At 43.7% G+C, this 26329-nt stretch overlaps 1 protein-coding gene across 4 annotated transcripts in view; it reads left to right on the top strand.

Moving 5' to 3' along the window:
- glra1 (glycine receptor, alpha 1) overlaps positions 1-26329 on the top strand; it is a 135159-nt gene that overhangs the window by 30911 nt on the left and 77919 nt on the right. For 2 of the 4 annotated variants that reach the window (XM_085182943.1, XM_085182951.1), the window contains exon 4: positions 3510-3548. The exons of the other annotated variants lie outside the window; for them this stretch is intronic. In XM_085182943.1, coding sequence (XP_085039069.1) covers positions 3510-3548 — 39 coding nt within the window. The remainder of the gene's footprint in view (positions 1-3509; positions 3549-26329) is intronic. 4 annotated transcript variants of the gene reach the window in all.

The following is a 26329-nucleotide window of genomic DNA, read 5'->3' as shown; positions in this document are numbered from 1 at the left end:
GGCCCCCGTTGTTGCTCATAGCTCGTGTTTGCTCCTTGAAACAGTCCTTTTATTTTGTTTGGCAAAGCTCCCTCCTCCTGATATCAAAGACCTCTCACTGAAAATTCATCACTGCGTCACTTTGCTTCGGTGGACCTGAGTAAATATGCACAGAGGACGAGAGATTCTTTTCCTTCTCCTTCTCACTTTGTCCTTGCACAGCTGGAGGAGCTGTTGCTGCACAAAGCTACACAACTCTTTGCTTCTCTTGTGTTGTGCGACTCCCTCCTCCTCCTTCTCTCCTTGCTGGAGTTGAACGTGCCGAGGTGGGACTTTAGTTATTAGCTGTCGGAGCTTGACGTTCATTTGGTGTTATCAGCACTTGTTTAATGGCTACTTAATGGGATTAATGGGCATAAGGTAATGAGCGTAGGATGGAGGAATGGCTGCAGGGGGAAAAATGGATGGGAGAGCGAGTGGGGGGAGAGAAAGACAAAGAGAAAGACACAAATGGCCGACCAAGTTGGAGGGATTTTGCCCACGATGGGAGATTAGGAAGAAGTGCAGGTGGCAGAAGTGAAATGCAGGGTGTCGCACTGCACACAGAACAGATTTGTGCTCGCTCAGAGCTGGAACGCTGATGCTAACACAGTTCCCAGCGGACCCAGTGTTCCTCAGTTATGTATTACACTTGCAGCAGTCTTGAATAAGCAGCTCTGGGACGCAAACTACAATATCTACACCCTCCTCTTTTTTTCACAACTCTACAAGGATGCAAGCGCTGAAATCTGCTCGGGTGAGTGGGCATTCTCGCCCAGAGGAAGGTCTTGTGGCTCTCTTAGTATTCAAGGTAACGGCCCTCTCCTTTCCAAGCCAGGAAATTTGGATGAGGGATATATTGCAAGGAGAGAGGAATTTTAATGTCATCACAGAGGTGGCTCTCCCCAGAGTTATGACAAAAATATTGATCACAGTTGAGCGTCTAGCAGGAGGAGGCAGAATGGCAAGGGCAGCGAAGAGAGGAATATTGAATAGGATGGTGAGGGCACCAAAACGGACCGAGAGGAGTCTAAGAGGTGGAGGAAAGAGGCGAATGAGAGTGCTCGGACTAATTTCTGCAGTCAAAAGTTTAAATCTGTTCATTATTGTGAGCCAAACAGGAAATGATCAAGCTGGTAATTAGAGCACTGTCAAATGAGCCATGTTGTCGAAATGAATGAATTCCCCTCCTCTTCTGTTTGCTTTAAATAGCTCACATAGTTATTGTTTCCTCTTGATCCTCAGATAGCAAAAACCTTCTTTAGCTTCAGGCTGCACACAGCCACTCTGAGATGTGTAAAAGGAGTTGACGGGTACATTACTCTGTCTTCCTCCCTCTGCAGTCCACCGGTCCGTGGCTAATAAGTTTATAAGGAGGGGAATACTGCCTTATAAAGGGCCATTCGGTCCTCCTGCGCCATCCCGTCGCACCTCTAATTACTAGCCAGAGGAAAAAAGGTTTAAGCCCACCAAATCCATTTAAATAGCCTGATGGAGAGGTTGGCGTGTAATTGTTCACTTCCGCCACACAATCAGGCCGCGGGCTGCTGTTCTCGGGCTTTACGTGGCAGATGCGTCCAACATTCAGCTGATGGAGGGACCCTGGGGTATAAGTAGAGAGAAAAGCATTCGGGGGAAACCCTGTATTTGTCTGACAAAGCATCTTTGCTTCGAAGGCAGAGGCGAGCTTTTTTCTTTTCCTCTGGTTTCATTTCTGTACCTTTGCTGCTACAGGAGAATTGATTGTGCACAGTGCTAGTAATTAGCTTGCGTTACGAGATCCCCTCTGCTGGAAAAGCAAAAGTCCAAAAAAACCAAAGCTGCTGTGGTATTAATGCCAGGATCAGGTCCTCAGATGTTCGACAGGCCGCCTGGCCGCGAGGCTAAGCCCAAGCTTAGTCCTGACACGGAGAGACTGTCGTGCACAGAGGAGGGAGGAAAAATTGCCTTTGGTGGATTCGGGCAGATTATAGAGTTTAAGTCACCTGTCTACAACAGTTCATGGTCACGACGAATACTTTCCATCTATCTTAGAAGCCGTTTCCCTTTTTTTTCCAGGCTGACAGTGACAGATTACAATATCGCTTGCAGACTTCTACTGGGTGTAGTTGCCATCCTTCACATTGGCAGTTGTCAAGTACAGCAAAGCAGGATGGGCCCGGTTTTCTTAGTTCAGTGCAGTTCGAAGACAAAATACGACATCGATCAACAAACATGAGCTACGAAAGGAAGACAGTCTCCTCGGCGTGTATCGATAGGACATTTTGTTGGCCTCTGTTCATAATTCTGAGTAACTGGAAGAGAAAATTTTAATAGCTTGAAAGAAATGTGTTTGCTGTTGAGTGCATGAGAACCGTTTAATACCTGAAGGTCGACTCTGACGTTATGTCTGATTTGGAAGTCTTTGATTTGCAGAAAATTAGACGGCTGGTGTTAAATCACAGTTTAGCTGTGAGCATGTGCTGATGAAGAAAATCTCTACTTGTTTCCTTCTTAAACTTTTTTTAGGACCAATCCGATGAGCCGCTGACGTTCAGTGGCACATCGGGCTAAGTCTTTATCTTTTCAAGGCGAACGGGGGAAAGGACCTCAGAGCAAATGAATCGTTCGGCTTTAACTTCTGATTCCTTGAATTAGCAGGTTGGCATTTTGTCCACTATCAATCAGCCTTGTGCAGACTAAAAGTTCTCTTTTCTCAGCTACGATATAATGTGGCCCGTTTGTGAGAGGCTGTACTTTCTTGGGGTTGAGTAGGACCTTTTGTCATCAGATGGGCTCCATTTCAGCCAAATGACTTCATATTAATCGGAAGGAATTGGAATCACATCTCAGATTGGCGACATTTACCGTCCTTTTGGGGTTAGTGCCATTTCTGCTGCCAGTCGAAATATCGATGGGGACCGAGAATCGGCTGCTTTGTTTTATTTGAGTTGTTGTGAAATGTGTAAGTCACCGTCTACCCTTTGCCCAAAATGACCGAGGTCAAAACAGTCCAGATAAGGGAAAAATCTAAATGAAGCCAGTTTGACATGTAGTCTTTGCACCTCCCCGCCCTCCTCCTCTTCCTCCTCTTTCTCTCTGGCCTCTTGCATCTCCTGTAGTGCATTTTGCTAGTTTTACTTCAGCTCCTCTTGACAGAACTGCATTGCAACTCTCCTCTTCATCTCAGCGCATCGCCTCTCCTGTCCTGCCCGCTGCAGTATGGCAGTAGATTGTTTCTCTACAGTCTCATGCATCCCTCCTTCCTGCTATTGCCTTCACAGTATGTTGCCCCCCTCCTCCCGCCCCTCCCCAAGTCTCCCCCGCTGCCACACACTCACCCCGGCCGAGTGTTGGCAGAGTGTTGCGACACCGTAGATAATCGAGCCTTGCTGTCTTGTTCGCTCCTTGATAGACAACGCGGTTGTTTTCCTTAACGAGGACAAACAACGTGTAGTTGGTAACGTGTTGTTAGTATATGCTGTGTTTAATTCTCATCTTTTTTTTATTAGACCCCAAAGGCTCCAAAAATGAAGCTACTCACAAGAAAGGTACTTTCCCTTTTCCTGTTTCTTTTTCCCTTTTTTCTATTTTCTACTTCTGCTCTTCCCTCACCACCGTTTGTGATCATTTGTCTTTAATGCAACGACGAGGCATTTTCCAGATGTTGACACCATTAGGAACATGAGGGAAATGCTTTTTGGTTAAAATGTTTTGCTGGAGGTTTTACCAGAAAATGTCTAGAAATAACTAAGAAAACTGCATTTCAGTATATTTGAAATATTTTAGGCGTGCACTTTTGACCTGACAGATGTTTTTCCTTTAGTGTCAGCCATGATTGTTTGCAGACAGTTGTGTCTGACAATAGAAAACCTTTTTTTCCCTCCCTGACACAGACAAATGTAGACACTTTGGTGATCACACCAGCAAACCTGTCCTTCGCCTAGTGTTTAAACTGCATTCATCACAGCACTATAAGAACAGTTTGTACTAAATGACAAAGACATGGAGCCACTCAAAAAATGGACTTTGTCTAAGACAAGAAAACTGTCAGTTTTTAATATTATGTGAGCTTTCAAACTTGTGTTTTCATATCAGTGAACTTGACGTTCTGGTTCATTCAGATACACAACCAGCATTAAAATTTCACACAGAACATTTTTAAAGTGTTTTTCCAAACTCAGCTATAAGAATGATTTATTTTGTCATCCTTGTGACTCATTTAATGGCACATGTAGTAGGGTGTGTAGCAGTGTTGTATTCTACCCGCCGTCCTTATGTAATGCAGGAATGTGCAGTACTGCACAGCAGCCTGTGTCCTGGTAATTTTCTGCCATTATGTTGTTTTTACAGAGGTTTATGTAAATTGTAAAATTCATTATCAGAAAAACAGTTCCTTCATTTTACAGATTTTTTATTGTGTACCTTTAGTGTGCAGAAAATAAAAAGTAAAATGAAGTCTAGAGTAGAGCACGGACTACAACAGCTTTGTAACCTTTCTCCCCGTTTGCCCTGCGTTAAAGGATCGCTCTCATCTCATTTGTCCTCCTAGCTGAAGATGCTAATTCTGGTAGCACAGCAGGCCCTTTAACACAGTGGCTCCTGTCAGTTGTAACTAATATCTGCGTGGCCCTAATTTGCATGCACAGACTCTAAGCGGTGATAGAAAGCCACATACACAATCCGCTCACAGGGTCCGTCCTACAAATTACTGCTGCAGGACTTTCCAGACAATTACAGTTGGCGGTGGAGCAAACAGCAGAGGTTACGCACTGGGTAATCTTATTGCTCGATGCTGCCAGACGGAGTCTGCAGAGTGCAGCGCAGGTTAAAGAAACGTCATTATTTTTCAGCTGGATATTCCTGATCGCTATAGCAACAAGACCGAGGAAATAAGGCCGAGGTCCTATTCCTCCAAAAAGTTAACCGGCCATCTAACGACGAGCGCGGCAAAACACGACCTCGGCAGTGGACAGCAGATGCGACCCTCTTGCGTCTGATTTCTCTGGGTGAATAACGCCATTGAGAGAGACGCCATTTGCAGACTAAAGACCCCAATTACCTCCTTCCAGTACTGTCAGCGTCACAGGAGACAGCGTTTATATTAGCAGGCAGCAGCCTGTCTGCCTCCGGGCTGCTGAGATGCATAACTTACACTCTGGCTTGGTGCTAAAAATAAATAAAATGAATATATAAAAGTGCAGAGCTGATAAGAAATCATTTCTCTTTTTATTGTTCAAATAGCAGGAGAAAAATTCCAGTTCACAGACGTGCTGGACAGGAAATCAAAGAATGTAGGTCGGACATTAACTTGGGTCCGAGCTGCAGTCATATTTTAATGTCTTATTCATGCTGCAGCTGCTTCGTTTGTAATTTTTGTGAGTCAGCCATGAGCTGCTTGCCCACTTCAGTCTCTAAATGATGGGATTTCCCCCTTTTTGGACGCACAGACCCTCCTCCACCTGTAGGTTATCCTTCATTTTAATCGCTAATCAACATAAAGCAGCACGGTCATGTAGAAGACCTACAGCAGTGCTGTGAAGACATGTCGTGCATTTTTGCTACAAAGGCGTATGTAGCGGTGATTTTTTTGGCTGCAGACAGAATTGGTGGAAATGTCAGTTTTAGAAGAAAAATGATTAATGTCAAAGCGAGAGGAGAATATTAGAAGAACAGAAGAAAGGGATAGGATTGGAAGAATATGTCAGAGGAAAAATTAAATGATTTAGAAAGAGACACTAAATAATAAGTAGTAAAATAATATGATAGTAGGAGTGGACAGACTAAATGAAAGGAGAGCAAAGAGGAGGGAAGGAAAGGATGATTAGAGGAAGAGACAAGAATGCTATAGAAGAGACAGCAAAGAAGGAAGTCTGTGTACAAGGGAACAAAGAGGAGGTGATGACGGCAGAGGAAAGAAGGAGTCTAACAAAGCCGAGCACACGGAGGAGATGGAGGCGGAGGGGAAGACTAGAGACCAGATAGGATGGAGAAAGAGGAGGAAGATGGCGGGTGGGGACGTTTTACTTCCAGCGTGTTCAGCAGAATCGAGTCAGCAGGTTGGGGCTCGTGCCTCTCCACGGCCACCATCAGATTGGAGGCTCTGCTCTGCTCCTTCTGTTGTGGGATGTTGAGTTTCCACAGGAGCCACCTCCTTGCAGATACTTTATGCAGATTACTGTTAGGCCAGGTTCTGGGCTCTCCGTCCTCCCACAGATTCAGTCCATCTCCGCAGATTTACGTCCATGCGAGCGCCCGTTTTCACGGAGGACGGCTCGTAATATGATTGCACAGTGCTTCAGAGAGGTGACACTTTAATGTGACGACTGCAGGTCGGAGCATATTGCGGTTATTTAACTTTTTTATTGAGGGCAAAAAATTGCTGCTATGTAGATTTATGCTTATCCGAGTGGCCTGTCTTATGAAGAACACCTTTCTAATGTGATTGCACAGTGCTGCAGAAAGCCAACGCTGCAGAATGATTACTGCAGGCTGGAGCACAGCGCATCGTTTTACTGAACGTAAAGCTGAATATCCCCCTACACACAGTCGTTCCCATTCATGTGGCCTATTTTAAAGAGTATGGCATCACTGCACTGTGGTTTACAAAGAACACTTTAACTGCAGGGCTTTCCAAAACCATACGAATCACGAGTGCTTTGATCAAAATGACCAGAGGTTCGTTTCACGGTTACAAAAGTTTTCTTTACGAGTCAGAAATCCTTTTAATGCTTTAAATCCATGTTAACCTTCAGAAGAACAACATACAGGCATGTATATTTGTGTGAAGCACTGAAAGTCTTATAAAGCACACTATTGAAGTGTTGTATGATTTATTATCTCCATGTGAGGAAACAAAGAAGAACTTTGGTGTCTCCTTCTGTGGCCAAAGCAGCTCGTTTAATCTCTATTTAATATATTACCAGCTCCTGTGTTTGGTGTTCTGGGGTCATTTGAGTGAAAGTAATTTCAGACTTTGCAGGATCAGTCTGCCAGGGCCTCCGCTCTGGAGTAACTTATTCATACTGCCAAAATAAGTATTTCACAACAAAAGCACCAGAGAGGAAAGCCTCAGATGATGGAACATGAAGGACTGAAGCATTTTCTCTGTCACAGGCACTTCATGTGAGAGCTCATAATATTGTTAATTACACACATAAATCACATAAAATTAACCCTAACTCTTTGTATATATTTTCACATATATTTCATATTTTTCTATCCAAGTATTAACATTAAGTAGTGAAAATATGCTTTTTTTGTGATAAATTAAATAATAAATAATGCAAGGAAACAGTTTTTTTTTTTTTTTTTACTGCAGTTAAAACAATAAAAAAAAGTGTCAAAACATTTCTTTGATTTTAATGTTAACACAACGGCCTCCGTCTTTAATCCACACAGAAATAAAAAAAAAACAATCTTAGAAAACGTTCTGAATATGAAGAAAAAAACGTTTTAAAGGTGAAGCCGTGATGGAAAAGTGTTTTTTAATAAAACTGAATCGACCTGTTTTAACAGTGTGTGTGTGTGTGTGTGTGTGTGCGCGCGTGTGTGTCCACTAATCTCAAATGACTATCTACATTTCCCTCAAGATGATTAAAAGTGTCAAGCTAACGGCAGCACATCACAACACGCCATTAAATCACACGCCGATTTATTGAGGAGATGACCATCTCTGTCTTGCACGCGCGCGCGCACGCACACACACACACTCTGCAAACACTCCATCTGCACGAGGGCAGCAAACAGGAAAGATCACGCACAGAACACACACAGGAACTGAAACACGCACGTTGCTGCTCACATTTTTATTTTCCTCCCTTTTTAATCTCTTTCACATTTTCATCGCTACCTCTCACTAATCCATTGATATAAAGCCCGAGTCACCTCGTCTCCGTCGCCATTGCAGACCTGCTATTGATTTCTGTCTCCCTGCGGGCAGCCGGCTGCCAGCCTGTCATGTTCTCCTGTCAGTCAAAAGCTGGCAAAGAAAGCCCTGAAAGGTCCAGCGACTCATTTACTGCAGACTTAATTCACTGTCTGCCTATAATTAGACAAGATGATACATTTTTTGGTAAAGCAATTAATGTCACATTTGGAGTGGGTCCCCCTGAAATCAGAGCGCCGTTAGGTGTGGAGGTGTTTCTCCTCCACCTTTTAAGATGGCTCCTGCATGAACTTTCTTCTTCAGGCGTCTTTGAGGTCGTCTTCAGCTGTGTGTCAAAGTGTGCAGCAGCCTCTTTCATTTGAATGAGGTCGTTAAATCAATGCAGCGGGGATGTTGCAGAGAAATCCAGTGAAAGAGGATGACAGGCCAACATGACATCGTTTTGGTTTTATAATATATCCTCTAATGATTTCTGGGTGTTTGATCAAAAAAAAGAAGGCTTTCTGCAGTGATTACAAAAGTGTCTGCATATTTCTGTGCACATAGTTCTTATTGCTCTGCAAACTCTACTTTCCAACACACTGGTGCTCCCCCCCCTGTGCTGACTGCGGGACGTCACCGGTGACTCAAATGTTCAGAGGACAGACTGCAGGAGTGTGACTGAAATCATGGTCAGGCTCTGAACAATAGCGGCTACTGAAGATGAAGCATCCAGTGCTCTTCCAGCAAACGCAAACTGTCAAACTCAGTGGCTGTTTTTCATCTTTGGAAAGGCCAGCCTCCTACATAATTTACAACAACTGGCATTTCAAAACGTGACGTCATTACTCAGGAAGCACCTACGTTCACTCATAATGAAGAAAAAAGTATTTCAGCAAACTTTACCCATTAAAACAGATTAATTTAAACCCAATAAGATTCAATAATGTTTCATTAATTTCTCCTTTACATAGCATTGAGGTCAAGTGTGAGTCTTACTGATTTCATCCCAAACTGCGTCAGTGTCTGCCCTTTGTGCAGTCACTTTATTAAAATCACATATTGGTGTTTTATGCTGCATTTCAACAAATGACCCAAAATAGCAGAGATTATGTTCAAGTGAGGAGGATGGAGGGGTTAGCAAAATATATTTCCCTGAGGCCACTGTGCTTATTTAATCATTTACAGTGGAACACAGCAATGGTCAAGAAGTTCTTCCAGCCTCTACCAGCTATCATCCCCAAAATATATCCCACCTCTGATGCCTCTAGCTGGTCATTTTCTAGGAGACAGAAAAAAACTTTAATGTGCTTGTTCAATATCAGATTTGAACTCGTTAAGTGTAATTATTCAGATCACAGATTTAGCACAACCACACAAAAAGTAAAAAGAACAAGTGAAACGTCCACACACAGCAGCTTTGACGAAATGAAAGCCGTCGACTCGTCTCTGACCACAGCGTCCAGTCATTTTTTCTTATGACCTCATCCCACAAGAAGCTCCTCAAACATGAAAATGACACCGAGGTGTCAAGAAGATCAAAATGTGACACCCTGACTGAAAACCAGATTTATGAATAGGCGCAAATTAAGCACAACAGCCAAAAACATCAGGGTGACTGACTGAAGGGTCACTGCAGGGTCTGAGCATCCACCTGCACCGACTACACACCTGTCCTGAGAACATCTCCCCCGTTATTCCAAATAAATAAGTGCTTCCAGCAGCAATAACACACACGCGTTATCCTGCACAAAATTTTGTGCAATTTCTCACTAATTCTCACAATTATAAATAATAATTGACTGGATAAATATAGAATGATATCTATATATATTTCCTTTTTACGGGCGTGTGTTATAAAACACACGCTCATCATATTAGGTATTTGTAATCAGGTGGCCTGATTACAAATGCATAATATTTGTAATCAGGTCACCTGTTCAGTCACAAAACTGATGCTGCGCCACTTTACTCATTTGGACATGGATATTCTAGGTACTTTCAATGAGGAGAAGAGGAACAAGAAAACTAAAACACCTCCTTATGCTGTCTTATAGAGAACACTCTATGGCATTTATTACAACACAACACATAACAGTCTCATCAGCAACTTCAATAATATGCAGAATGTTAACAACACTTATGAGACAAAAACCCAATATAATCCCCCCTTCAATCAGTCAGTTCAGTTTCCATATTAGTATTAGTCCATTTATGTCTCTTGTCACAGTTCTACCTCCACCAACCACTCTGGTTTGGTGAGGAAAGGAAAAAAAAGTAAAATATGGTGTTGAAGTAAAAAAGAATAATAATAAAATAAATTCAGAGCTCTGAGAAAAACTTTGTCAATCTACCCGGGTAGTGTGTGTGTGTGTGGATAAGCCCAGTGCTTATCTGCAAAGATGAGTAAAATCCTCGTTCGCCGTCCTTCTGGGTGGAGCGATACGTCTCTGGAAAAAACCCCACTGGATTCGCCTTCCAATCGCCGATCGAGTATCCAGCAACTGTCTCTCGCACTATGTCCCAACACAGTAAAAAACAATTGGAAAAAAAGGATGCGTGGTAAGCAAATCCTAATAGTCTGTAACGATAAAAACCTTAACACTTAGAAAAAAGGTTCGTATTCTCTTCCGATACACCATGCGCTCGGTGTGTTCTTCTTCTAGCTTGCTGGCTATCTGCTCCGCTGCAGCTCTTCTTCTTGCCGCATAACGCAGCGCAGGACAACTATAGCGCCATCACTGCCCCCTGTTGGACAGAATTAGTACTACATACATTAAACATTAAATCATTGGCTTAAACAGCAGTGGATAACCTTGAGAGGGTTACATTCTCCCCCCTTTAAGCCGCATGTATCCTTGCATGTGGAACTTTACACTGTTTCAGCAGTCCCGGGCATTAGTTGATCTACGCTGGGTACACTGTCAAGGGTGAATGCTTGGGTGAAAGCTTGGTCTAACCCAGAGAGAATGGAGTGCATGACTGTCACCAAAGGATTTCCCAACGTTGGATAAGTTAGCTTCTTTGGAGCTGATCTCTCCCTTGATGACCTCCTTAGTCCCACACCCTCTTCATGATTAGGGACATCTTTAGAGAGATTTGGCTGTCTTCAGCCGAACTGATCTCATGCAGCAGTGACCCCTGAACCTGGTCCTTCTCATCATCTCCGTTCTGGGTTGTCACTGGCTGGAATTCGTGAGCATCTGGATTTAGAGTAGAGCGCTCTGGACTCAACTCAGATTCAACAGTGTGAAGCTGATCTATCTGTCCCAAAATGTCTTCTGTAGCTGACTTTTCGTGGACTTTTACTCCAGCCAGTCTGTCTGTGACTGCAATCTGGTCGGCTTCTTGGAGTCCATCTTGCAATACATTAGGCTCATTACAGGGTAGAGAATGAAGAGAGTAATACTCAACTTCATCTTCAGTGCTCTCCTCATTGCTGGTTCCTGAAGAATCAGTCTCAAATGTGTCAACTGGTGGTGAGTTTGCAGGTTTAGACCGTGACACTGTTACTTTGGGTGCTGTCTCTTCAACAGTGGGTGGGAGAAACCCACAAGGTAAGAGCAGATCTCTGTGTAGCACTCTTTCAGGCCCATCTGCTCCTTCAGGCACCACCACAAAAACAGGCGAGTCCTGAATCTGTCTGATCACAGTGAACACGGTTCGGCTCCACTGATCAGCGATTTTGTGCTTTCCCCTGATGCCAACATTCCTTAAAAGGACTCTATCTCCCTTGGCAAGGGTGGATTCCCGCACTTTGCTGTCAAACCTCTGTTTGTTCCGGAAAGCACTCTTTTGACTGTGCTCAATGGCTAACTGCTAGCTTTCTGCGAGACTCTCTCTCAACTTTTTGATATATTCAGATTGAGAGAGGCTGCTGGATCTTTCAGGGCATAGGCCAAATGCTATGTCGATTGGGAGCCTCGGTTGTCTGCCAAACATCAACTGGTAGGGAGTGAAACCTGTGGTATCATTCCTTGTACAGTTGTATGCGTGTACTAAAGGCTGCACAAAATCTCTCCACCGAACTTTATCTTCTTCCTCCAGCGTCCCTAGCATTTGAAGAAGGGTTCTATTGAACCGCTCGACAGGATTGCCGCGGGGATGGTAGGGCATGGTCCTCGTCTTTTTTATCCCAAGCAGCGAGCAAAGATCTTTGATCAAGGCAGACTCAAAATCACGACCCTGGTCGCTGTGCAACCTCTCAGGAAATCCATAATGGATTAAAAAATTGCTCCACAAGGCCTTTGCCACAGTCTTTGCTTTTTGATCAGGAGTCAGAACTGCAACTGCGTATTTAGTAAAATGGTCTGTTATGACCAAGATGTTTTTAGTCCCTCTCTCATCTGGTTCCAATGTAAGGTAGTCCATACAGACCAACTGCAAGGGACGATTAGTTTTTATGTTCACCAAAGGAGCACTCCTTTCAACTTGTGCCTTTCTTCTGAGACACCTTTCACATGTCCTGACCTTGTCATTTACATCGATGGTCATGCGGGGCCAATAGAACCGAGCTCGGACTAAGTCCAGAGTCCTATCAACACCCAGATGGCCCACAGCATTGTGGAGCTGGTCAAGGGCAACTTCTCTGTAACTTTGCGGAAGAACGAGCTGATACATGGGTTCCCCTTGAATGATGCATTTTCGGTATAAGACCTCATCCATTACAACTAACTGATCCATTATTCTTGTCATTAACTGAACTTCTCTGTCTTCGTTCCTTCTTGCCTTGTAGGTGAGACGTTTTCCGGCAAGTACAAGAGTCATTACTCTGCTGACGACTGGATCTGATTTCTGCTCACGCGCCCAATCGGGAAGAGACATTTGCGGCAGGGGGCACGAACCAGCTACATCAGTTTGACAGAAATCTGCTGGTATTGCAGAGGTTCCAATAGCCAAACATTCTACTCGTGCAGGCGATGGCACCGCTGCCTCCTCCTCGAGAGTTGAAGAACACTGATGTCTCTCGCATACTGCCTTTACTGCCTCAGTTGGAAAATCAGGCCCTTTGTTGCGGCGTAAGAGCTGTGCAATAAAGCTTTCAATGCGATTTTCCTCATCAGTAGAACTCTGATCAGAGGCATCACAGTCATGTGGATGCGGACGTCTGGAAAGCCCGTCAGCATCTTGGTTGTTCTTCCCAGCTCTATACTGGATGTCAAAATCAAAACTGGAAAGAGCTGCCAACCAACGATGACCTACTGCGTCCAATTTTGCAGAGGTTAAGACATATGTGAGTGGGTTATTGTCTGTCACCACTGTAAATTTTGCTCCATAGAGATAGTCCAAAAACTTCTCGGTGACGGCCCACTTCAGAGACAAGAACTCAAGCTTATGTGCAGGGTACCTTTGCTCGGACCTGGAGAGGCCCCTACTGGCATAGGCAATGACCCTTAACTTGCTCTCCTGTTCTTGATATAAGGCTGCACCGAGTCCATGGGTGCTTGCATCAGTATGCACAATATAATGTTTCTTAGGATCGGCAAACCCAAGAACAGGGGCTGTTGTGAGCTTGTGAATCAATGTCTCAAAAGCATCTTCACAGGCTGGGGTCCAATTGTCATTAAATGGCTTTTTGAGATCCACACTTGTAGAAACCTTATGGTTTCGGCCAGACAGACTGGATTTTCTCTTTGGTGGGAGGTAACCAGCTGTTAAGTCATTAAGGGGTCTTGCGATCTTGGAATAGTCTTTTATAAACCTCCTATAATATCCAGCGAACCCAAGGAAAGACTTGAGCTCCTTGATGTTAGCTGGTCTTGGCCAGGTAGTGAGGGCAGTTATTTTTGCTGGATCTGTTTTGACCCCTTCTGAGGATACAACATGGCCGAGATATTGGACAGATGTCCTGAAGAACTGGCATTTTTCTGGCGACAACTTTAAACCAAATTCTTTCATCCTGTGGAGGACCTTCAGCAGTCGTTCCTCATGCTCCTCAAGTGTCGCAGAGAAAACGATGACATCATCAAGAAAAACCAAGACTTCACTCAAATTCATGCTGCCCATACACTTTTCCATGACTCTCTGAAAGGTACTGGGAGCATTTGTCACTCCTTGGGGCATTCTGTTAAACTCCCAGAATCCCATGGGTGTCACGAAAGCAGTCTTACATTTGTCTTCTTCCTCGACTTCCACTTGATAATAGCCGGATTTCAGATCCAGGATGGAGAACCACTTGGACCCAGTCAAAGCTGAGAAAGATTCCTCAATGTTGGGCAAAGCGTAGGCGTCTTTGATGGTCTTACTGTTCAGTTTGCGATAATCTACGCATAATCTGATGTTGCCATTTCTTTTCTTGACCACAACAATGGGAGAGGCATAGGGGCTCTCTGACTCACGTTCGCATCTTGAAGCTCTTTTAAATGTAGTCTGACTGCCTCGTAGTCGGAAGGATGGATGGGTCTGGGCCTTTGTTTAAATGGAGATGGGTCTGAGAGTCGAATTCTGTGCTTAATCTGAGTAGTGTGGCCATAGTCGAGATCGTGAAGAGCAAAAACTTCAGAAACTGAGTTTAATTTCTTTGTTATTCTCTCTTTCCACTCCTCAGATAAGCTTGACTCAGCAAAGTCAAAGGTGAGTGTTCCTGTGTCAGACACAGATACAGAGTTGCATGCAGCTGTAGCTGGAACCGATGGATATTGGTCACCTGACAGAGTTTTGACAGTTCTTTCAGTCAAGGATGACACAGCTTTTGGAAGGATGAGTTCTGCAATAACCTGGCCAGCAGGTATTTTAATATCATGTGCTGTGTCATTTTTAACTAGAACGGGGACCTTAAATGATGAACATGAAGGCCGTGTCATTACAAAACTGCAAAACAAGAGCCCACCAGGCAAGGTTGACTCTAGAGGCTCAACCATCAGAGTTGTGTCAGATGTTGTTGTGACCTTCCTTGCATATTCATTCAAGGCCATTTTTTTCCCTGCAGGAACAGTAATGCACTTTTTGCTCTGCAGCTTCACTTTCCCCACTCTGCCATTGTCTTGACGGGTTTTGAACCTGTGATAGAGATGCTTCACCAGTGGAGAGTGATGGATGTTTTTTTCCTGTAAGACATGATTTGGCTGAGCTTTTCCTAAGCCAACTGTTTCATACAAAATATCCAGGGTATTAGTCCCTATCAGCAAGGGCACTTCCATGTTTGTCCTGTGATCAGGAACTACAAGAGTAAGCGTGTCAACTTCAGCTGATTTCCCCATGACACTTTTAGGGAAATGGATGGTTGTGGATATGTATCCCAGATAAGGCACTTCCTGACCACCAGCACCTTCAATGTCCAGCAGATCCTGGATGGCAAAGATTTTCTGACTGGAAAGGTTCCTGTCATAAAATGACTTGGATACTGTGGTTACTTGGGAACCTGAATCAAGTAGACTGTTACACTGACTCCCTTCAATGGAGACTGCTGCAGTACACTTTGGGCCAATAAGCTTTTTTGGAAGACAGTCAAAGAGTAATTGGGCTTGGGAATGGCTTTCACATGTGACTTTTTCTTTGTCCTGAAATCTTATGGGACATCCTCGCTCATTCTTGGGTGCAGTCAGTCCCTCCACTGCGACCCGGTCCAGTTTAAATGACCATATTTGGCTTCCCACTCTCTTTGCCTCTCCCTCAACTCCTTGTATTTCTGATCAACCAAGATCTTATTTGGAGGACCTTCACACTCTCTGGCTATATGTCCATCATTACCACACTTGAAACAGAACCAAGGTTTTGGTCTGGGTTTAGGTGCCATTTGTTGGGCTTGTACTGCAACTGGAGTTATACTAGCGGAGGCATTTAGGGTGGGATTTCTGTTTTCAGCATGTTTTGGTTTCCTTTGCTCTTTCTTTTTGTTAAGTTGCATTTTTAACTCAGTTACCTGCCTCCTCAAATCCTCTGTTTCAGTGATGTATGTCTGAAGTACACTGGTATTCTCATCATGCGTGGAAGACATGTCTGGGACCAGCTGCATGCGTACGAATGATTTAGCTTTTGCACCCCCTAAATGACGGTTCATTCGATCAAATTTTGCAGCCCTTCTATCTTCTTCAGTCCGTAACTGTAGAAGAAAATCAGAGAAATCAGGAGCTGTATCTGAATTCAGTTCAGACTGCAATGCTAAGATGAGGGACTGATCCCAGCAGCCACAGCGAAACTGTCTCAGCAAGTGTTTCCCAGTCTCTGAACTCCTCACACCACCCCTCTGTGCAGCTGTGGTGAGCAACACCTGCAACCGCTGAAGATACTCAGATGCCTTTTCCCCTGTGTTCTGGTGGGTATTCAGAAACCTTGCGAAAATTTCCTCCCCATCCTCAACTAATCCATAAGCTGAGCCAAGAAGCTTGACATATTCACGAGGAGCCGCATGTGGGCCAAGCTGCCTCACCAAGTCAGAAGCTGGGGGGAGTAAGCTCTCAAGAATCTTACGGCGTTGTACATCAAGTGGAAGATTATCTTGAATCATGAGTTCCACATGAAGTGACCACGTCTCAAAATCTACTTCATTTTGGGGTTTAGGAACTCTTCCTGAAAATGGGCGAAGACCTTTAGAGCCCTGACTTGGAGTGGGAGGGGCATCGCTTTTGATGACATGCTCCACGATTATCTTTTGGACTTCAGGAGGGTTGTACACATCACTGTCTAATGTTAGTTGAGAGACAGGGTGAGTTGGCTTGGAGACCGTTCTCTGTCCTTTTACTTTAGAAGTGGTTTCAGCTACAACCTCTTCAATCTCTTTATTCTTTGCAGTCTGTCTACGTAGCAGGGGTGTCCAACTATTATCAGAATCTGGTTCATTTTCTGAGCCAGAACTGTCACTTTGTTGGCGTGGGAAAAGTGTGGGTGACATTGTCTTTGAAGACTGAGCAGTTTTACAGGCACCATCTACACGCCACATAATGTCTGGGTTTGAAAAGCTGGGAAGATACAGAGGGAGGGTGGAAGCCAACTTTATGACAGTTTCTTCAGATTCAAACTCCACCAGGGCTTTAACACCAGTACCTTGCCCTGTCTGTCTTACTCTAAGAACTTTGTCAACACAGCCAAATTGCATACAAAATTCAGTAATTTGATCATCAGTAGTTGTTGCTGTAATTCCTTCAATGTATAGACACTTCTTCATATCAGTACCATATTCCTGTTCTGCATACATTGTGAAAAACGGTAATACTCAATAACCAACAGCTGTGAAATTTTAAACAAAGACTAACAAAAATCAGCTAAATGGAAGTGTTTTCAAACTAATTTTCCATCTACTCCTCCTGGCTGGCACGCCAACTTTTGTAATCGATCCCTTAATTGATTAACTTAGGGACATGGATATTCTAGGTACTTTCAATGAGGAGAAGAGGAACAAGAAAACTAAAACACCTCCTTATGCTGTCTTATAGAGAACACTCTATGGCATTTATTACAACACAACACATAACAGTCTCATCAGCAACTTCAATAATATGCAGAATGTTAACAACACTTATGAGACAAAAACCCAATATAATCCCCCCTTCAATCAGTCAGTTCAGTTTCCATATTAGTATTAGTCCATTTATGTCTCTTGTCACAGTTCTACCTCCACCAACCACTCTGGTTTGGTGAGGAAAGGAAAAAAAGTAAAATATGGTGTTGAAGTAAAAAAGAATAATAATAAAATAAATTCAGAGCTCTGAGAAAAACTTTGTCAATCTACCCGGGTAGTGTGTGTGTGTGTGGATAAGCCCAGTGCTTTTCTGCAAAGATGAGTAAAATCCTCGTTCGCCGTCCTTCTGGGTGGAGCGATACGTCTCTGGAAGAAACCCCACTGGATTCGCCTTCCAATCGCCGATCGAGTATCCAGCAACTGTCTCTCGCACTATGTCCCAACACAGTAAAAAACAATTGGAAAAAAAGGATGCGTGGTAAGCAAATCCTAATAGTCTGTAACGATGAAAACCTTAACACTTAGAAAAAAAGGTTCGTATTCTCTTCCGATACACCATGCGCTCGGTGTGTTCTTCTTCTAGCTTGCTGGCTATCTGCTCCGCTGCAGCTCTTCTTCTTGCCGCATAACGCAGCGCAGGACAACTATAGCGCCATCACTGCCCCCTGTTGGACAGAATTAGTACTACATACATTAAACATTAAATCATTGGCTTAAACAGCAGTGGATAACCTTGAGAGGGTTACAAACAGAAGTATATGTTACAGAAGAATCATGACGCTAAATGTCCTCTAACCTTCAAAAAGCTTGTTTTTATTTTGTGCTTAAACTGAAATGACTCTGTGTGTGTGTGTGTGTGTGTTTGTTCAGATAGTACGCATAAACAGCTGGAATATTGGAGAGAGGAGTGTTCACATGCAAACACATGCTGCTGGCAAACAAACACATTCACACACATTCTCACTGTAAACATATAGGACACACACACACACACACACACACACACATCCTGTCACACAGAGAAACGGGAAATGCTCACAGGCACAAATGCCAATTTTTAGTAAATATGCATAGATAAACACAGTTGTTCTCTCACTACATCACACACACATGCACACACACACACACACACGCACACACACAGAGCCTCAGGTGTTTTCTGACCAGGCTGCTATGCATCCATCCATCTCTCCATCCTCTCCCCTCCGCCTGCCTCCCACTTTGAATACATTTTATCTCGTAATGAAACTTGAACGCCCCGTGGCTGAAAGAGAGAATATGAATGAGAGGAAGAAGCAAAGTGACAAGAGACAGGAGAAAGTATCAGGAGAAAAGAAGAAATGGAATTGTGAAAAAAAAAACAAGGGGCAGAAGGAGAAAATGGAGGTGGAGGAAGAGGAAGAGTAAAACACATTATAATGGCATTTCTCCGCCCTCACTGGGGAGGAAAATTAAGTTTTCCCTAAAGTTCACTCCATGGAAGAGGCAATGATGGATGACTGAATATGACATCAGTAGAAAACGCCATTCCTCATCTCACCACTGCAATTAAAATGTGACAGGAAGTGGGGTTTTTTCCCCCTGTTGCTGATCTATTTACTTGCTCACCTAAAGGAAACCATGCTCTATAAAAGAGCCAGGGCTCCGGCTTGTATGTAGGACAATAATGAGAGCTGTCTGTTCAGCGCGTACGAGCACACTGCATCTGCATGGGAGTAAAGGCAGAATAAACCAGACAGAGGAGCAGACAGGTGCTTTGGTGTTCGAAACAGCTTTAAAGCAAATCGACATAATGAAGAGAAAAAAGTCTTTCATTGTTGATAGCCAAGACGGACGATGCTTGATGTCTGAAAGCCTTCCAGCGTTTTTTGTCTCTTCCCCACGGCGGTTTGCAGCCTTGATGTTTGTCTCCTCCTCATTGTCATGTCTGGATGTAATGGAGGGAAAAATGGTTAAAGAAGTAGCAGCAGGGAGCTGAAAGTTACCTATTTTACTTACAAAAAGTCGGGATAACCCTCCAAAGTCTGCTGATTTGAGGGAAAATACTGCCTGGATACATATATATTAGGGGTGCAACGATACACAAAATTCACGGTTCGGTTTGGTTCGATACTTTGGTGTCACGGTTCAATATTTTTTCGATACAAAAAAAAAATGTTCATGCCTTTTTAATTTGTCATTTATTAAATTTTCACGGCACATTCTGCACCACATCTCTGTGTGTTCATCATTTGTTTGAAGCCAGCTCACCTCCTGCAACCACTTTTCTGAGAATACGCGCTTCTTTTGTGGTTCAGACTCCTTCTGACATTTCTTTGGAGGTGGAGGAACACCAAAGTAATTGCTTAAAGGAGCTTCTTTGACATCTTTAAGAGTTCTAAACAAATGTCTGTCCTCCTCCTGAAAATCTTATGTACGCAAACACGCGTTGCAACTTCTTATCTTGTGCACGTTTTTTATTTTGACAGCGAATGCGGACCTGCGGACCACTTATGTGTAGCCCTGGTTATTTATCTCGTCATATTGCAGCCACAGAAATTCTTTTGTCCATGAAACCATAAAGCTGCACTTTCTTTTTGCCTTATAGTCTGATTTGTCATAACTTTTCCGTTTTGTGGTAAGCTTTTCTTTGGCTGTCACTTCTTCACCCTGACCTGTCTTATTTGGCTCAGCAGAACTAAAATATATATCCTGCTGCTTTTACACGCACTCACATAACGCTCAGCGATTCTCTGCGCGATCAACCTCTCACATGTTTAAGCTGCGGGAGATTTCACTTGTCATGTTTGCATAGTAAGCTAACGATTGATAAGACGATGTCAGAGGAATTGGTGCGCAAATTATTATCACTCACCAATCAGTGCTGTCGCTCTCTATACACAGTTCACGCGATTGCAAAGTGACAGCAAAAAACAAGCGCAAATTCAAACGCGATTTCAATATGTCACATATTGACATGGCTCACCGATGCCAATGACATAATTACCCAGCTACATTTCCGAAAGAATGCAAAAGCATTGACATATATTTTTCCTTCCTACGATAGGCTGACGGGCAGGGCAGAGATAGATTTTGGTAGCCCGACTGGAAAAATCGCTAGTCCCGGGACGTCGGGCTAGCGATTTTGCGAGCCCTGTATCTGATTGAGGAATCACTCATCTTTGGAAAAGAGAGTTTATTACAGAGAAATGTCTCTTTCCAAAATAAAAGCTATACTATACGCTTCTTCTGGGCTATATTCTTAGCAGCATATTAAACATATCAGGTCCCCATAAGGAGAATCATGTGCTAACGGCTGTATAAATGACTCGGGTAAAGTTTGTAGCATGCGTGCTTGTTGTTTTTGTCTGCTTCCACTTGTCTTTGCACTAGGATGATGTCGGAGTAAATGTGCAGTCATATTCGTTGTGTTCCCACTAGTGCTGTCAGCGAAAATCTCGTTGAAATGACGTTAACGCCACAACACGGCAAATCTCCGTTAACGAGCTACCGCGGATCGCACATGTTAATGAGCTAACTGCGCTAACACACTAGTTCCCACCAATGTAATTGAGCATTGCTGGCACATCCAACATACTGTTTTACTTTTGTCCATGACGCGCTTACCTTCAGGGTCATACGTCACATGAAAACCAAAATAGTTCCAAACGCCACATCTGAATGAGGGTGGGGGAGGTTCAATTTGCCATGTTGCAAGGAGAGCTTAACTTCTGTCTCGCTAGCTTGCCCTGCGCTCAGTGAATCTGCGTTCGACTACTCCGCCTAGGCTGCACTGTCGAGCACAGATCCACTGAGCGCTCAACACAGACAGCACCGTCAGAAGGAAAGTTGATAAAATAAATTAAAAATTTTGTATTGTTCGATACATATGTGTACCGAACCGAAAGGACTGTATCGAACGGTTCAATATCGATACGAGTATCGTTGCACCCCTAATATATTTTCCTGTTTCATATGTTCGGTTACGCCTCTAATTTTGGTTTCCACGCCCCAAACAAAACATGCATTAAAAGGCTCTAATGCCTGTGTCTCAATCTCGCGGCCCATGTCACCTCTACTTGCATAATGGCGTGAAGAAATATTTTTAAAAATTATTCACAAAAATGATTTAATATGAAGGCAACAGGCAGAATGCTACAGGCATAGCCCTGAAGAATGTAGCTTCATGGGCAGTGTAGTCCGTGCTGCAGAGAGAATGGACTGCCATACTCGTTATGTGTCTGTAAGCGCGAGGAGGGAGAAAAAGGAGAGTGGAAAAGTACGAGCTGTCACTGAGCAGAAACGGAGCTGGAAGCATGTAAATATAATAATAACCATGCAGCCAAGAAGAGTGCCTGACGAGCCCAGTTGTAAGTAAGCTATTAAGACTCGGCTCTACACTTTTTTTGTGTTTTTCTTCGAAACAATAAGTTTTGTTGGAGCAGCCTTTCAACGCCTCTCTCTGTCTCTCACTAGCAAAGTTGACCCAGACAACAAAGTTTTCGGCTACGAGCCCGACACGGAACCCGACGTATTAGCCAGAGGTCCCTTTACTACGGTTCGGAGCCGCGGACCTGTTTTATATACACGCGGAATAGTTTTCTATATGAGATCGCTGCAGTGCAGCCTTACTAATGTCCACCCTACTGTTACTCATTTTATATTAAGATTTAAAAATCTAGTCGGTATTGGTATGGCGAGTAACCTTCAGTAATAGTAATAATTCACATAACAATAGTACATTTATGTAGTTGTAAAAAGCACGATAATATATTAGGTAATCCAAAGTATTCAGAATACGTTACTCTCATTGAGTAACGTAACGAAATGTGTTACAAAATACATTTTGGGGCATGTATTCTGTAATCTGTAGTGGAATACATTTTAAAAGTAACCTTCCCAATACTGTCAAATCAGGATGATTTGATCAGCAGATACTGACTTACCAGGGTCCTCGAGTATTTTAGGACTCCTAACTGGTTCTTAACATTAGAGTCAGACCTCTCTAATGGTCTGGTTGCTGAAAGGGAGCGACAGCTTTCTCCCCAAATCTTGTGGAAAATCTGAAACTATAAAAGTGGAGGAAAAGATCCACCTAAAAGGTTTGGAACAGCAGTGAAAAATATATTTTATATATATCTCTATATATTTTGTATTTGTTTTTCATAAATAAATGAATAAAAAGAGAAAAAAGACTCCCAGAGGAAAATGGGAACTGAGCCTTTAATGTTCACATTATTCACCCTGGAGTTTCCTCCTCCTCGTTGGATTCCTCTGGCAGCCAGTCAAGGTTCAACGGATGTATTTCTGACCTTTGTTTGGATTTAAAACGTCATCGTTGCATGACATGAGTTATTTCTGATAATCATTCCTGAGTTCTGGTCAGGGAACATGGTGACTTTGTTGTAAACAACAAAGGCGAAACATGGTCGGAGGGACAGCGCGGCTGTTGAAGTTGTGCAGATACGTCGGTCCCGCCGCAGCACCGACACCATGTTTGAAGATCGTTTTTTCAGAAGTGCAAAATCTTTTCGTGACTTTTAGCGAACTTTCTTCGAAGTTGTGCTGAGCAACTTTCAGGAATATAAAGCTCTCGGGGTTTGATAAAATGTTCATTATTTCTCTGTTTCACTATCGAGTCAGGGGATTTATGATGCTTTCAAGTTCCCGGGGAAACTCTTTTTTTCCCTCTAGCTGGCATTTCGGCTCTGATGTTTATGCACGGTGGATGAGAACGAGATGATCACTTCCTCAGCTGTTGCGTTCGGACGTAATGGAAGAAAATCAGCGATCGGAAAAGAAAAACAACCTTCTGGCTCTCTCCGTTTTCTCACTTTTCCCTCAGTCCTGCTCTTCAGCTTGCACGGGCATGTGTAGGGAATATATATTAGTTCAATAAAAGAGTGAAACTGCTTTCCCCGGACCATATAGCCTCGAGACGACGCCTTATAAATATTTAACGTCTCGCAGCCATTGTGGGATTTTTTTTGCTGAAGGCAGCTCAATTGCAAAAGAGGCGATACTGTGTAATTCAGAGTATTATTCATTTAATTTGTAGCCTGTGACTTTTCTTCTCCCCCCGCCGCCTTTGCTTTGTTTAGCTCGATGCCATTTGTTGCTGGAAATAAATTCAGGCAGACCGCTGGGGTGTTGAGGTGTCACTTAGAGGACTGCAAATTGGGCATCAGGAGAAGAGAGAGTTAAATAAAGCACAGGAGAGCAGGGCCAAGGCAATCCTCCAGATACCTGTGTTTTACAACTCTCCGAAGGCCTGATAATGGAGCGTAGCCCACTATACCACCTATACTCTTCCCTCTTGTAAAAGCACGGCATGTGCTTGATTTATGCCGCTTCATTAGTTCCACTTGGCGGTCCAGGTATGCCGCAGTAGGGAGGTGCTGTAAAATGAAGATGTCAGCGAGGAAAGCTGATAGATTGACTGGTTAATTGGTCCCTGTAAACACCACACTGATGATTAGAGGTTCGGAGGACAAGGGTTAGGATGAGTCCCCAGAGACCGATCTGTCAGCACCGGTGGCTCGATAAATACGTTGAAAATAAAGGATGCTGCAGTGGAAAGAGAATTTTGTCTCTCGGACGAGGCAAGAACAGGACGGGCGGCGTGTCGCTGGAGAGCACGACGGCAGTATGAAACGAGGAAAGAAGTGCAGCAGAGAGAAAGCTCTGGAAGATGTGTCTGCAGAGAGCTCGGCTTCTTCCTCGGTGTCGTCCTTCATCCCAGTTTTCCATAGTGATCATTTACTTTTGATTGCATGATAGTTGTGACGATGGTAACTGAAGTGAGGGTGTTACGAAGGCACAGGAGGTGGAGAACGGTGGTGTGTTGTTGGAGCTGGGTGAATAATTGAATAGGACTCGTGACTTCATACAGGCTGTGATTGCACAGTGAGTGTCAGTGATTTTCAGCACTGGAAAAGAAACACAGGCTGTAGCTGAAGCTCATATTACAGCTGTCAGCTGCTGAGGAACCCGTCATTAAGACTGTGACAGCTTCATGGCTGTGACAGCTTCTCCTGAAACACTCCGGGATGTCTTTTTTTCCGTGACGGAGGACTGTGGGTAGAGTACAGATGATAAAAAAATGACAGCGGAAAATGTGCACTGCTGTTTGGTTGTTGCAACTGTTAACGTGTTGCCATTACTACGAGCAGGAGAGATCTTGCTGCCTCTGAAACGGTTGCGTCGCAGATGCAATCGGTCCCTGTTTTCAAAGCAACTTCAAATCTGTTGCTGTCTATATTCACAGAAATGCACGAGTTTGCTACCTACACTCATTCCTGCCAGAAGCTCATAGATCTGAAACAGAAATCCTCCACAGAGAGTGACCATGCACGCCCGCAGCTCAACAGCAAAATGGCACAGGTGCTGAGCAAGCTTGCGTTTATAAAAGAAAACAACCAAAATGTAACCAGCTGAGTCAACCCGTCTACTGCAAAGAGATGAGTTGCAACAGTCGCACTGCAGTTGTTTGGAGGTTGCCTCCTACCTATAAAAATTTCTTTGTGATTGAAAGTGGTCACTGCAACTAGTTACAGTCAATCAACAAAAAAACATCAATGCGATGTTTGCTAGTAGGGTTTAGCTACACTGTGACTAAACTGATCCCCTCCCAGGAGATTACCATGCAGCGTTAACCTGATAGATAATGTATGATTTGCATTTAGCTCCACATCACTCTTTGCGAATGAATCCACAGTAGGGATCACTGGATTTAACCTCCACTCTTCCACTTCAAATCAAAGCGTAAATCTGCTCCTGAGACTGAGCCGTGCCTGCTTTACGGCACCACCGTCTTTTGAACAAGGTGGAGGACTGGCTGTCGTCATCGCAGTCATTGTCAGCAGATGGGGATTGAGACCCCTCGAGACCCCTCGAGAGGCTTGACTACACTGCGAGGACTGATGCAAGACCTCAGAGTGTCACTGGAGGTTGATTAAGAGGGCAGGGATGTCATGTTTGTCGGCCAACATCATCTCTGAAGCCTGCGCCAAGCTGCTTGGATTCACTTGATAACCACGTATGAAATATGCATCTTTTTTGTTGCTGTACATTCAGCTACATAAAAAACGATTTGGCAGAAGAACCGCAGAATGAGGCTGACAGAAGGCTGTGATGGAGAGTTCAATGATGCCAAATCCAGTTCCTTAATGTCTGAATAAACTGGTTTTCTTCGTCTGTGAACAGCAACAGAGGACAGAACTTCAGTGGAAGAATGACACCTGATTTGGATTTCTACTTCTTAGTTTTTGAAATAGATGGAAAATCAGCAAAGGCGATAATTCTTTGAATGTGTAATGTGTAAACAGAGCTGGGCTGTGTGTTACTGGACTGGAGCTTCACTGCTTGTGTCCTGTAGTCTTTCACATATGGCACATGGAGGACGTGACATACCATGCTGTGCAGCGGATGCTTTGCCACGATGGAAGTGGGAAGCCTTGTCTTGGGGTTGCGATGAGAAAAATCAGGCCAAGCGGTCGTGTTTTCGGCCATCTTTAAACTTCCCCTCAAGACATGCTGACGCAGAAATGCTCCCACGGGCTCATTCTACTATCCACAGCTCCTAGCGTCAGTTGGCAGCAAAGTGTTTGTTTCTAGCATCAGTTTAAAAATCACAGTGAGGGTGAAATGTTAAGTTGGCTCCAGTCTGCCGAGGGAATGGTGCTGAACTATTAATCATTAAAAAAGCAATTACATGCGCTTCCCCGGCAGGTTTATCAGGCTGCCATCTTCATGTTATCTCTATTTAGACCCATCTACTTCCTGGATCACCACCAAGCTCTTCTTCCCCTGTCAGTTCTGATTCACAGTGAAAAATGAGCAGACGATGATGACCGGCAAGTACAACACAAATGAAAGATGCTTGAAAGAACCAATACGGTTCACATCTGGCACCAAGCTAAGTGGAGTATTTCTCATCTGTTGAATGAGGAAACTGACTTTTTTAAATGTAGGTACACGTGTTCATTCATTCATTTTTCTGCAAGAATTCATGGTGACCTCTGAAGCATGTTGTGGTTGTTGCAGACTGAGGTATTCTGAGATTATCAGTGTTTATCATTTGTATTTAA

The sequence above is a fragment of the Neolamprologus multifasciatus genome, chromosome 2 (assembly GCF_963576455.1).
Source record: "Neolamprologus multifasciatus chromosome 2, fNeoMul1.2, whole genome shotgun sequence".
In the NCBI taxonomy this organism is placed as follows: domain Eukaryota; kingdom Metazoa; phylum Chordata; class Actinopteri; order Cichliformes; family Cichlidae; genus Neolamprologus; species Neolamprologus multifasciatus.
Note: the sequence above shows the minus strand (reverse complement) of the source record. Positions and strands in the feature narration are given on the sequence as shown.